Source organism: Amphiprion ocellaris, chromosome 8, assembly GCF_022539595.1.
Source record: "Amphiprion ocellaris isolate individual 3 ecotype Okinawa chromosome 8, ASM2253959v1, whole genome shotgun sequence".
NCBI classification, from domain to species: Eukaryota; Metazoa; Chordata; class Actinopteri; family Pomacentridae; genus Amphiprion; species Amphiprion ocellaris.
The window spans coordinates 31366286-31380002 of NC_072773.1; the positions used below are offsets into that span (position 1 = coordinate 31366286).

The window sequence follows — 13717 nt, forward strand, 5'->3', positions numbered from 1 at the left end:
TTTTCTCGCGAGATGAAACGGAGCTTGCTGTGTCAGGTCGGTTTTTGGCCTCAGGAATGCGCCTTTTACAGTTAAATTATCTATCATTACAGAATAAATCATTTTCGAAAAAAGCTGACAGCTTTTGCATTTTATACAATTTTACTAGACAAATTTTGTTTATTTTTAACATTGCGAAACATGTGCAGATGTTACCATGGTTACCAAGTGAGTCCAAACACAACAGGATTCTTGCAGTGATGCGCTTTCTTTCATTAACATTGCCTGAAATAACTAACACACATCTGTAACGTCAGAGGTAAGTGTCGTTTTAGATCACTGACTGTTTGTTTATTAAAGAAAGGTAAAAATGAACTGCAGAAATGAGCTAAAGAACTTGCTTTCAGTTCATACACTCCCAACCCAACAGACCACACACACACTCACTTAATGACAGTTCGCAAAATTTCATGTGCAATAAACCAAAGTGCAATTCATTTGTGTATATGTTCTTAAAATTTGTGTTGTTAATATCCTTGTGTGTATTTTTTTATTTATCTTGTATATATAGTCTATATATCTTATGTCTTTAATTTATAGATGTGTTCTCTTAATTTTTCTTACTCTCACTTTGCTGCTGTGACATTGTAAATTTCTCCTTGTGAGACTAATAAAGAATATTCTGTTCTATTCTATTCAATTTATAAAGCTTCTCCAGGTTTTGGTGTATGGTCAGGTCATTACAACAGTAAATTTGTGTGAAGATGAGCTCCATCAGGGCGTCATGGCTCAATAATCACAGTAATTTCTTTACAGCAGAGTTAAGTGATCACTTCTGTAATGCTGTCTCCTTAGAAACTCTCTATAAACTGTGAACATGCACAAAGTGGATTTGCCTGTGGACCAGTCTGCAGAAAAGGCTGTGGAGAGGAAAAGGGCTGCAGAAACAGCACGCAAGGGCCGCATCTTCAACACCAGGCTACGCGTGATGGGCATCGAGCTGGATGCTCTGAACAAGCAAGTCCAGGAGAAAAACCATCAGCAAGACATGGAGAAACAACGAGACAAAGCTTTCGGTAGGATAAAATTTGGGCATATTCAGAGACAGAAAGATTCCTCATCACTATTACATGAGCTGAATCACTGCCATTATTCATCTGAGACTTAAGGAACATTGGGTTGCTCAGCAGAATATTGAAAAAGATATAAGGTATGATAAGATAAAACCCTATTAATCCCAAAAGGAAATTCTTGTACCAGATGCTGCTCAGAAAAACAAAATGACATAATCTAAAAAAAAGACAGTGCCTAGCAGAAAAGCAATAAGATATAAGTATGATATATTACTGAAATAAAGTAAGTAAGCTAAAATAAGATTGGAAAAAAAACAGCAAAAAGTAATGTTTGCAATGATACTGACTTAATAAGTAATATCACACATGAAATGTTGCATCAAAAAATGAAAGGAAAAATGAAATATTGCACATTTCATCAACAACAATGTATATAAAGGTGAAATATTGCACATGTGACCAAAATATTGTGAATGAAAATGAAATGTTACACACAACAGTGAAATATTACACATGGAAATGAAATATGGCATGTAAAAAATGAAATGAAAAATGTAATATTGCACATTGCATGACAATGTTGGACATGAAAGTTAAATATTGCACGTGTTCCAAAAATTGCACTTTATAATGAAGTTTTACACATGATAATGATGTTACACATAACATTGAAATGTTGCACTTGAGAAATGAAGTAAAAAATGAAATATTGGACTTTGCATTGACAATGTTGTGTAGGAAAGTGAAATATTGCACATGTAATCAAAATATTACACACGAAAATGAAATGTTACACATGATGCTGAAGCTGATACAGTACAAACTATTAAGAAAAGTAATGTTGCAAATGATATTGATATTATTGTCCATATCTAAGTGTCCAATATTTCAGTTGTCATTTCTGCAGAAAAGCGAGAAGTTAGACAATTTGATGGCCACTGGTGGTAGAAAACATCTCCTGTGGCATTTCACATTTCACTGCTAATGAGCATTGATCACCGGTGTGCTATCAATGCACTGTAGATAAGCTGAGAAGATATCAAGATGAAGCACTGCTGCAGCAAGACAATGACGAAAAAGAGAAGCGAGAGGCTTTGCATGTTGATCTGACCCAGTATTGGGCCACTCATCAGCGAGCAGAGGACTCTCGTGATGCTGATCTAAAGTGCGGCCTGGAGGGGGCGTTCAAGAGCACCATTCCAGAGAGTCAGCTGGGGCCTGCCAGTATGCAAATATTTCAGGTAGGCTCACTGTGACAAGGAGATGCCTGTTGTGCTTCAAATACCAGTGGAGCCAAATCCAATGAATGGCTGAATAAACAGTCTAGTAACCCTTGATGCACTGTGTCCTCATCTCATGTACAGGGTCAGGGTATCGGAGAGGAGCAAAGGAAGAGAGAACAAATGAAAACGACAGCAAGAGATCTGCAAGTACAGATGGATGACAATGAAAGAAGGCACATGGCAGCCAAGCACAGAGGTGAAAAGAGACAAACTCAGGCGCTCGCACGTAGGAACACACACACTGTGATTACTGATGAGCTTACATGCTGTACACTACAGCCTCTGTAAATCACATACATGCTTCATGCTTTCCTGCACAAACAATCACACACTCCCACGTGCAGCCCTTAGCGCCAGGTGACATTGATGGATGCTCATCCCAGAGAGCCGTTATGTTATGTTATGTGTGTGTGAGTGTGTCATTGAGGAGCTTTGCTCAGTGGGTAATGGCTAATGCAGGTGCGAAAAACACACTTGAGATGATTTCCAACTTATGTGCTTTACAGAGATGCTCCTGAGCAGAGAGCTGGTGCATCAAGACCTAAGGGGCGTTGAACAAGCCGCACTAGAGGAGGAGTGTAGGAAAGCTGCCTGCCTCGCGCTCGACAGCTACAATCAGGCTCTGGTACAGTACATACATGTGCACACACAGATGGACACACAGATGCTCACACACCACCCACTGATGTGAATGCACAAAGCTGAATCTCATGGGGTTCGGAGCTGTGACATCGCGTTCTCAGGTGGGAATTTGAAATTAAAATTGCTTTCTGAAAATGTTAAGTGATGCATGTTCACACTTGGTGCAGGAAGACAGCTATCATGATATTTGGTACCGAGCAACATGGATGGTTAAACTGCTTTGTTGCCTGAGTGGGCCTTGTCTGTTTTTAAAAGCCCCCATTTAGCCCTTCACTCATTTGCCTGAATGCACTCAACTGAAACCTCCATTGGGAGGCATCATTGCAAATCCTTCAGGTCATGGTATTTTCCATGACAATTATGCGGTTTCTCTAATAACCACTCACATGCATGGTGCGCAAATAAATTTAGCTGACTGAGTGGATGTCTCAGGAGGACATTCACCATATGGCTGATTCTTGTGGAACCGCATTTTAGAGACTGGGTTTCGTAAAGCTCCTGTTATTTCAATGATCAAGGGGGTGACCAATCAACTGTTCCCAGATCAGTGGAAAGGCCTGACTGTGCTCTGTTCCCACAGGCTGCAGAGCGAGCAGAGAAATTGAAGGAGCAACACAGGATAGAGGAAAGGGAGAATCTCGCTGAGATGTGGCACACAGTGACATCTGACATGATGACAGAGTGTGCAGAGGCAGCAGAGAGGGAGGTGGGAGGAGGGAAGGCACCGCAGGTTCTGCCAGACAGGTGGAAGGGGATGAGTCCTGAGCAGCTGAAAACCATCCACAGGGAGAGAGAAGAACAGCGCCTTGAGAGAAAGGTACTGACACCAGGTAGCTCCCATACAAATATGAGCAATTCATGGTCAGGTCACATCTTACGCTGCACCAAGCTCCTCGTCAGCTCCACCTTTATGCAAAAGTCTTTCAAAACAGTGTTTCCCAAACTTTCTGACCTGCCACTTAAAAATAAAGATGTTCATGCTCATAAGATCATCTATTGAACTCTTGTGCCATGTATGGATTTGAATTCATTAAGTTTCTACAAGTGTCTCCATCTATTCATCTATTTTTTTTCCTTTTAAATTTATTTTTCAAGCCACTATATATATATATTTGTGTTGTTTACAGTGTGTCAATACTGTATTTATTCATTTTAATTTCTCATCCTTGTACATATGTTAATATTATTACTATTTTATTATTATTACTATGTTTATTTGCTAAATATGTTTGCTGTAACAATGTGAATTTCCCCTGACGTGGGGCGCAATAGAGGATTATCTTATCTTATCTTATCTTATCTTATCTTATCTTATCTTATCTTATCTTATCTTATCTTATCTTATCTTATCTTATCTTATCTTATCTTATCTTATCTTATCTTATCTTATCTTATCTTATCTTATCTTATCTTATCTTATCTTATCTTATCTTATCTTATCTTATAAATACTGCTTCATCCTGGGCAGGGAGGCTGGAGCCTATCCCAGCTGACATACACCCTGGACAGGTCAACACTCAGAGACAGACCACCATGCGTGCTCACAGTCACACCTATGGCCCTTTTAGAATCACTGGTTAACCTATCATGCAAGTCTTTATACTGTGGGAGAAAGCCAGAGCACCCAGTGAAAATGTGCTCAGGCGCAGGCAGAACATACAGACTCCACACACAAAGACACTATGCCAAGATTCAAACCCAGGACCTTCTAGCTGTGAGGCAGCAATGATAACCACTATGCTTTTCCTGCTGTTTTGACATCTGTGCCTGCTTCTCTACACAGGTTGCATACAGCATATTTTAGGCTTGTAACCAGGTCAATCAAAGGGAGATTAGTCAATCTTAGACTTATTAAAATACATCTCAGAGACACAAAATGTTCGAATTATGTTGTGTAGTCTCAACGCTAATGGAGGGAACCTAGACTCAGCATCCCACCTTTGAACTTCTTCAGAGACAACGTGATGCTGAAAAGCTTCAGGAGGCAGCTTGGGGCCTCCAGCAGCTGAAGCTGTCCAGAGAAGCAGAGGAGGAGGAGAGGAGGGCAGCCGAGCTGAGGAGAGAGCAGAGGTTTCAGATGGATGAGTACAACAAGCAGCTGGCCAGAGAGCAGCAGGCACAGTGAGCACCACACATATATACACTCACTCATCACACACTAGTCAGCATATATGTTGTGGGTGTAGATGATGAATTACCTTCATATAGACATTATTTAACACTTACGCTGTTTATTTGTGTTTCTGCTTCAGTCAGGAGTACTTAAATAGGAAGCTGTACACCAACAAGCCCACCAAGGACTACTTTTATCAATTCAACACCAGCTCCCGATGACCACCACACCTGCTTTCCCTCCTGTGACAGTGTGCTAATAAAATCAATTGATTGTTGCATTCATAATCAATGTGGAATGAATAAATGGTTAGTCAATACTTCATGTTTATTCAGTGATATATACTGCATTGCCTGCAATATTGACATATTTGCTGGCCAATACTGACAAAAAAGGGACCTTTTTTTGTTACAGATTGTTCCATGTACTTTATTTTTCAGTCATATATCCAGTTACAGTGGTAGATTCATAATGCAGTTACAGTTACATTGGCCCCATATGTGGTACAACCCAACTCCCGTCGTTCACCCATGATACATGTAGGCAACATCATTGTGCTGATAGTGCACCCAACACACCACCTCGCCCTGGCAGTGGCAAACACTCCCAACCTCTTCCTTTCCTCGCCTATTTTCTCTCCCTCCCGCTCAGGCATTGTTATTTAATCTGTCTGCTTTTGAGTTCTGGAGAAGCTTATTGTAAACACACCAATTCATTTTTCATAGATTTTTTTTAATCTTTTAACTATAAAAAAAGAAAAGAAAAAATAACAATAGCGGAAAAGCAAAGGCCAGTGTCCTCAGGTTTCCCCTCGAAACATGAAAAGCAAAGAGTGAGTAGCAGTCGAGTGAGTATCTGTGTGTGTACACTCATTCCTCATTCAAAGCTAACATTTGCCCCCAACACTGACAAACACAGATGTTTAGCAGCAGATAGTTGAGTTAGAATATTGGCATATTTTGTGTCATTCATTGCTCCTGTAGGAAAATAGATTTTCTTAAAAGTTTTATTTGTCCTGAGTGTGTCTGTTTAGCCAACAACAGGGACCTGACATACGCCTCCGTCAGTGGCACCAGCCTCTTTAGACATCCCATGCACCGCCTCAGGGACTGTCAGCGGATGTTTGCCCAGTGGCAAGCTTTTATTTGAGTAGGGAGAGCATCGCATATAGGTGCTCCCTGTGGTATGCTGCATTCCTGCCCTGCATGACTGCATCAGACCAAAACTCCACAGATATTCACTGCACTGCAACACATTGCTGGATGGATTATGGGCATGAACCTTAGCTTTCATTGAAATGCAACTACTTTCACTAAATGACACTAATGTACAATTTTTTGATTTTCAAATTTTTTGATATGTTTGCAAACATTCACAGAACAAAGTGGATTTTTTTTCCTTTTTAAGCTTTTTTTTTGTTCTTCAACTATGAGCTATTTTTGCTACACCCAAATCTCACTGCAATCATTTGTCAAAAAAAACAAAAGTCTGATTTCATAGCAAGAGTACAGAAGAAGAAATATTACAACTTGCGACATTTTAAAATTAGGTGGTTTTCAACCTGAACATTTTTCACATTTTTTATATCAAACATGGTACTTTAAGGGTTGTATTTACATTCAGTGGGAGAAACAAAAAAAGTTGTCCATCTAACTCTTATCTCTTCAGTACCTTGTAATTCAGATGTTTCTTTTCATAGGTAGCGTGTCGATACACTGTCTGCCTGGCCCTGAAAACAATACATTCTCTGCGTTTGATACAAATGCCAACTGTTTACCTTTATCATACATCAACTGGCAATCATTACGCATGTCTACAATATCCACTTGCATTGATGGGTCTGAAAATAAAACTTGAGAGAGTGTTTGCCCTCAAGACTTCACTCTCTAATCTGTAAATATACATAAATACTGCTCCTCAGTCAGTTTGTGTTGTATGAGATGGACAGGTATGAAAAGATTGTTAATTAGAGACAACAATGTTTTAATACAGTGTAGAAAGAGACAAAGACAGATACAGAAAGCTACACATACGTCTTGACACAAAAGAAATTACAGTTTCATTTCCAATAATGACATTACACTTCTGGAGGGAATGCGACAGAGTAATGACATCAATCTGGTGCTTTATGCAGATCCAGCAGGCACAGGAACTTATAAGGAGCATGTACGTATCTATAATACTGTATTATGGCTAAATAGATAGATGTAGATGCAGCTATATACACCAGATGCTACTCAGCATTTTCACAGCAAGTTCCCCTTAATGCATCCAATGTTATCTATAGTAAGAAACTTGGCTTCACTTAATTTCATTGAAAACATCTTGATCTATGAAATGTGTCAATAAAAAGATGTCAAATATTTCATACAAAGAGTGTAAAAAACAATATGTAAAAAATGATAGATATAACAATGGCAGATAACAAAAAATGGTGTCTTATATTCAAACACAGTTGTTAAAAAAATGTGAAAAAAAAATGTCACTGGCAAGTACAATCTGAGACATCAAATGGCATTGGACGTAGAAAATCATGTGTGAAATGATGTCAGACATGATAAATATGTAAGATTGAACACTTGTTTCCCTCTGCTGGGCTCCACTATCATCCTCGCACTTTAATGCACTACTCTGCATCTCTATACGACCTCCAACCCCTGATAGTTCTAAATGTACAACATTCTGCCTATGTAGTTTTGTTTGCTGAGAGAGAGAAAGGGAGAGAAATGAATGTGTATCCGTTGAGATTCATTGTAAACTACACAGGTAAAGGATGGAGAGGGGGTCGAAGGGCAAGTTCACGTCAGTCAGACTTGTATCATATTTGTCCACTACTTTGGACACTCCTTTGGTCAAAATAGTCCAGTCGATCAGATGACTGCCAAATGGCATCTGAATAGTCAATAAATGATTGTGTATTAGTCGGTAACATACAGATCAGCAAGTCAGCAGGGAACAGGGGTGTATGGGCACGTACGTGTTGACATATTTTGGTCTGATGATCCCCGGTGGATATGTGGGGGTTAATCGAGGATGGCGACTGAGTTGGGCATGCCGTTGGTGGCTGGGGAGATGGTGGTGGGGTTGAGCGGGGAGTTATCCGGCAGGCCGTGGAACCCCTCCGGACCCTCGCTGGGACGACTGATCTGGCTGACCAGGGACTCGTCCATGTTGAGCTCCGTGGTTATGACACTGCTGCCATTGAAGTCCAGGTTGTCTTCGCTGCACAGCTTGCTCTCCTCGCACAGGGACGGCTGGCTGGCTGTCCGCTTCTCCTCAAGATCACTGCAGCATGTGAGGTTGGAGGAGAGGTCAGAAGCAAGAAATATTATCACAATGTATGTAAAAATTCAATGCAATCTAATAACAACTTCAACAATGTCCAAAAAAAAAAAAAACAGCCACTAAATGCCAACATGCAAGCTTAGAAAACATAAAATTAGTTTTCTCAATCCATGTATTGGTTGGTTGACCATTTTGACTATTGTTTCAAGCAAAAATACTGAAAGAATGTATAGTTCCATGTTCAAAAACTTGAAAATTCCTTTTCTCTGTCTTATGGTATAACAAATTGAAATTATTGGGTCTTGGACTGTTGCTCAAACACAACAAGACAGATGGAGTCACCTCAGGCTCCAAGATGTGCAATTTTTTTCTTACATGTTTTCATTTATTTATACACCAAGCGATTAATGAAGAAGATGATCTGCAAATGAATCAGTATTGAAAATTAGCATTAGTTGCAGCCCCACATGATATATTACACTATAATTGCACTAAATGTTACAGGGAAGGCAGTAGGAAGGTAAGAAAGGCATTTGCAGGGGATGATAAATAAGTGTTTCTGGGATGGTGAATCACATGACAGCATACCTTTCAAGAGATCTGCAAAGCAGGGGCAGGCATTAGGGAAAAGAGGGACAGTGAAAGGAACACAAAGGGTTAGGAAAACCAAACAGTGCTGCAGGAATCAGGGATGTGCCAGGAATTCATACAATCAATAGATATATAGCATTCAAGGAAACAATGTGCAGTCAGAAGACAAACCTGTACTCTCCGAACGTTTCATCCTTCATCGGCCGAGCTTCCGAGTCCATTGGACCCTCCTCTTTATCTTTCACTGAGAGGGAGACAGATGATTGGATTTCATTATCAGCAACATCGTAACCATGTTCATCTCTGAGCTTCTGTCTCAGACACTGATAATGACATTCTGTCTGGCAGCAAGATAACATCAAGTTTGTGTATGTGGAGCAAAAAGATTTAGACCATCTGTGGACAGTATCTGTTTGTTCATCTGGATTACAGTTTGCATTTGATTTAGCTCCTCGTCTGACTTTCAGTATTTAACTATTTAAATAATTAATTGTTCATAATTATGATGCCAGTGGGTACAGTTGGATTTATTATTCAATTAGTTTTTGCTTTTAGCACAGGCAGAGGCACAGGTGTTTTTCTCCGTCCAGTCAGACAGGGGCCTGCAGGTTGTATTTACTCTTGTGGTTTGTGATTATTATTTCACGGTTCATTTCAGGGCAGAGCCTCTTTCCTTACTGTCATAGCGAAAAAGTGCATGCTTAGAGTTCTATTTCACTGCGTGTTCGATGTGAAAGCTGCAAGGTAGAAGCTACGCTGAGTGAAACCAGACAGTTATTTTGAGTTGGATCCACTGTAAGGATTATAGAGTTACAGAAACTGCTTAGGGAGCATTTTAAAAATGGTGCAGTCTTATTTTAGTATCTGTTTTTTTCCCATCAGAATGATCACGTTTACTGTAGTGCATTCTTGTAAGTGCTTGGCTGCTTTTTCTGCTGCAGTATCAGTTAGCTTTACAGCTTCAGAGAGCTTGTGGAGGCTTTGAAGGAGAAACAAATACAATAAACTCAGCAAAAAAGTTGCTCAAACCTTCAATCCTTTTGAACATTCTTCCAGTTTAACATCTCTAGTGATAGATGCTGTTCAGCCATCATTGCGGGCTACACTTACCTGAGTACTTCCCTCCTTTACTCCTCTTGATGAAGCAGAGGATGAGCAGTATCAACAGCAGGAGCACGAGGGCGCTCACCACACCGATGAACCAGCCCTGAGTGGCAAAGCTGGGCTGCATCTCTGTCACTCCTTCAAAGAGAGGTGTGGAAAAAAAGAGTGTTAGTTTTTTTTTTTTAATAATGGGGAAACGGGATGAAAGTACAGCAGTAATGGAAAGTATGAAAAAGGCAGCAGGAACAAGATAAAAGAAGGAGTAGAATCTAGAGCAAAAGAGGAAGAGCATTATGCATTCTGACAGGGTGGCATTTCACCAGGGAACCAGACAATACAGCAAAATGCACCAAACAAACACAAGTAATGGATCATTTCATATGGCTAACCAAGCTCTCTTTTCAGAAAAGTCTTTGAAAGCACTTCACAGGCTGAGAAAGAACTGCATGACACTCTCTGTAGGATCGGGCTTTATATTTAGATGTGGGAAGCCCAGAGGAGAGAGTAGAGCAGATGAAAGAGAAGAGGATGAATGAAGGCAGAGAGCTCATAGTACCTGTTCCTTCTGTGTTGATCTCCTTCTCAAAGAAGGTGCTGTTGTGGTAGACGAAGCGAAGGCGATATTGAGAGCCAGGAGTCAAGCCCTGGAGCTGGTAGAAAGACTGAGAGGAATTCACCTTCTCCGTCTTCTTCCATTTACTGCCATCTGCAGAGACGCAACATGAACCTCAGTTTCCTTTTAAGCTGTCGTTGTTCAGGACTGTGAAACTATTCCCTACTACTTTTTTTAAAAAAAACTGAATGCAAAGAACACATCAGTACGAATCATACCATTCTTTCTGAGGTAGTGGATTTGGAAGCTGATGTTTCTGTGTCTCTTCTTGGTGACCCAGCTGAGGTTAACTGAGGTTTCCCCCTCCGACACACTGATGTTGACAGGAGGTCCTGCAATGCATTTAGACAATTAAAAAAAATAAATTAAAAAGCAAATTTATGATCTAATGCAGTCTGGTCATGAATTGGTAATACGGGTGACTGTGAAGGACATGAATCAGCCTCATACCTCCATCCAGTGTGGTGGCTCCCTTCTTTATGATGGGCTCTCCGTCCCCAGTCTTGGTGCGCCCCCTCAGGTAGAAGCGGTAGTGGCTGTGGCGGTCGAGGCCCTTCAAGGTGAGGTGGGAGACGTTGGCGTCGTCTATCGTCTCTACCTGCATGGGGCTGTCATCTGTCTCTTTAACTGACCACAGCAAAGCCAAAGGAAACATTTAATCACGGCTCGATCATCAACACATTGTTATGGGTGACGCATCGCTCTGTGTGACACGCGACTGACTGATGAGCATCATTAGGACGCTACGCTTTCGACATTTTTCTAGTGCTATTGATTTAGGTGGAGATGCATCGTGTGGTATCGTTCGCACTACTAATGTTGTATTTAGATGCAATTTAGAAGCACTTCTTGTACAAAAGATTTTACTGTGCGGCAAAAATGAAATATAACCGACGCTCACTCTGTTGGTACTGCAGCAGATATCCAATAAGGACTCCGTTGGGCTGGTCGGGAGGCGTCCAGTGGAGCGTCATCTCTGTCTCTGATGGGCTTTCTAGCATCAGGGACGCAGGAGGACCAGGAACTAGCAGCAACACAAATAGGCCTGATTAAAATGCACTCGGCTTAAATGGGATTATTACACTGTTCTGACCTACTGACATATTTTCCCCCCAAAACCCAGCTGGCTCAATAAAATCTGTCCTTCCACCATTCTCACCATCCATTCTCTGGATATCAGTGTCACTTCCCATATGCCTCCCTCCATCCCATGTTGCTCCATCACTGTCTCAGCCTGTCTGTAATTGAACCTCCTCACCTGCTTGATCCATCACCTCCCCCCATGTCAGCCTTGACACCGATCACTCTTCCACTCCCGGTTTCTCCCCCTTATTTCTTATTCTCACCTCCTTCAGGAGTCGTGAAGGGCAGTGGCTCGGATGAGGGTCCCTCTCCCTTTTTGTTGTACACAGTCATGGCCAGGGCGTAGTGGGAGTACGGCCTGAGATCACTGATGGCCTTCTTCTCCTCGGTGGGGCCGGTCTCCACCACCACAGTGCTTTCTGATTCCTTGGCTCTCCGGCCTCTGTGGTGGCCCCCGCTGGAGCCTTTCCTGGTTAAGTAGATCTGGAGCCACAAAATAAAAAAATATCAAATTAGAGAAAGGACAAAAAAGGAAATACTGGGTTAGTTTCTGAGCTACATTTTGGAATATTTTTCACCAACTTATACTACTTAATTGAATTCATAGAGTGATGTAGCATCTTTATGACAGTTTGTTTCTCTAAAGGACAAAGGATGGCCAGAGGAAAGATAGGACTAGCAGCGTTTCTAGGGTGTGATACATTTTGAAGGTGAGATCGTCTAAAATAGGAAAAGTTTCTATACTTCACAACCTTGAAACTACAGAGAACTCTGAAGCCTCTGCCGAGCTAAGATCCGGCTGCCTCTGCTGTAAAATTAAACTTCAGTTTTTTACGAAAACAAAAGAGGAGATGCAGGAGCAGTACCTTATATCCCAGCAGGTGTCCCCTGACCGTCTCTTTGTCTATCGCTGCCCAGGTCACTTTGATTGCAGTGCTGTTAATCTCCATAATCCCCACATCCATCGGAGCTTTTAGTGGAACTGAGGGACGGGAAGGTGGTAGGTAAGAACGCCAAAGAGAAAAGCTCCCATTGAACAAATTTGATTAGAAACAGTTTTTTAGATATTTTACCATCCTCTCCTGAGTAGCCAATGACAGGGTCTGGTTCAGGTCCCTCCCCTTTCTCATTGATGGCCTGGACTTTGATCTCAAAGGCAGAGAAGTTGCCAATGTCGCTGACGATGAATGGAGGTGCTGTTGTGTAGTTCATGTGCCAGTCAGGTCCGCTGCCCACCACTCGCCTCCACAGCACTCTGTACTTGAAGTCAGGTCCATTGAAGTCACGTTTGTCCATTTTCTGTAATGATGGAAACAGCAGCCGATAAGACACAGACCCTTTTTCAAAGATGTGGAGCTGCTTCGGATAATGGGGCATTCAGGTAATACCTTCCAGGTGATGACCAGAGTGTCTGGATCTGCAGACTCACTCCTAATATCTGACGGGTTATTGTCTGGAGCTGCGATTGGCAAAAAGGACAGTCTAGCGTTATCTGAGGTTTGATGTGACAGTAAAACGGTTTGCTACAAAAAAAAAAAAAGGCTTTTACCTTCAGCAGCTGTGTTGTGGATTTCAGATGGCTTGCTGGGGTTGCTTTTGCCTACATCATTGATGGCAACGACCCGGAAACGGTAGGACATGTCGGGCCACAGGGGGAGGGCAGCACTCTCCTCGTCTCCTCTCACTCTCTTCAGCTCTTCCCAACCCCTCTCCTTCAAGCTTTGGTCCTCAAACTCCACAACATACTCTGAAGAGACAGAGTTGAAAAGTTTATGGATAAAGATGAGAAGGGAACCATAAGGGAAGGAAATATAAATATAACTAAAATATAAATAAACTCTCTGTAGTGTCAAAGCCAACCTGTCACACTCTAAGCTTTATATTCTACTTATGTTGTGGAAACATAAATCTCTTTATATAGTCACATTACGGCTCACGTCACAAGACTTGA

At 41.4% G+C, this 13717-nt stretch overlaps 2 protein-coding genes across 4 annotated transcripts in view; one reads left to right on the forward strand and one right to left on the reverse strand.

Annotated features, from left to right (window-relative positions):
- The first annotated feature begins 40 nt into the window (after positions 1-40).
- ribc1 (RIB43A domain with coiled-coils 1) lies at positions 41-6965 on the forward strand. The gene is made up of 8 exons (XM_023282272.3): positions 41-298; positions 835-1055; positions 2076-2293; positions 2417-2531; positions 2842-2960; positions 3558-3794; positions 4932-5098; positions 5230-6965. The coding sequence occupies exons 2-8, from the start codon at positions 857-859 to the stop codon at positions 5309-5311; spliced, it is 1137 nt and encodes a 378-aa protein (XP_023138040.2). The 5' UTR covers positions 41-298; positions 835-856; the 3' UTR covers positions 5312-6965.
- Positions 5504-13717, reverse strand: part of l1cama (L1 cell adhesion molecule, paralog a) — a 41234-nt gene continuing 33020 nt past the window's right edge. For 2 of the 3 annotated variants that reach the window (XM_055013072.1, XM_023282251.2), the window contains 13 exons: positions 13316-13513; positions 13155-13225; positions 12840-13065; positions 12633-12748; positions 12030-12249; positions 11585-11707; positions 11134-11310; positions 10902-11015; positions 10627-10776; positions 10077-10208; positions 9138-9210; positions 8964-8975; positions 5504-8375 (listed from right to left, as the gene is read on the reverse strand). In XM_055013072.1, coding sequence (XP_054869047.1) covers positions 8114-8375; positions 8964-8975; positions 9138-9210; positions 10077-10208; positions 10627-10776; positions 10902-11015; positions 11134-11310; positions 11585-11707; positions 12030-12249; positions 12633-12748; positions 12840-13065; positions 13155-13225; positions 13316-13513 — 1874 coding nt within the window. In that variant the 3' untranslated portion in view covers positions 5504-8113. The remainder of the gene's footprint in view (positions 8376-8963; positions 8976-9137; positions 9211-10076; positions 10209-10626; positions 10777-10901; positions 11016-11133; positions 11311-11584; positions 11708-12029; positions 12250-12632; positions 12749-12839; positions 13066-13154; positions 13226-13315; positions 13514-13717) is intronic. The other variant, XM_023282252.2, reaches the window with a different exon arrangement.

Coding starts and splice junctions, on each gene's coding strand:
- ribc1 (XM_023282272.3), top strand. CDS start 857: ATGCACAAAGTGGATTTGCCTGTGGACCAGTCTGCAGAAAAGGCTGTG. Junction 1,056..2,075: donor ACAACGAGACAAAGCTTTCG/GTAGGATAAAAT, acceptor AATGCACTGTAG/ATAAGCTGAGAAGATATCAA. Junction 2,532..2,841: donor CATGGCAGCCAAGCACAGAG/GTGAAAAGAGAC, acceptor TGTGCTTTACAG/AGATGCTCCTGAGCAGAGAG.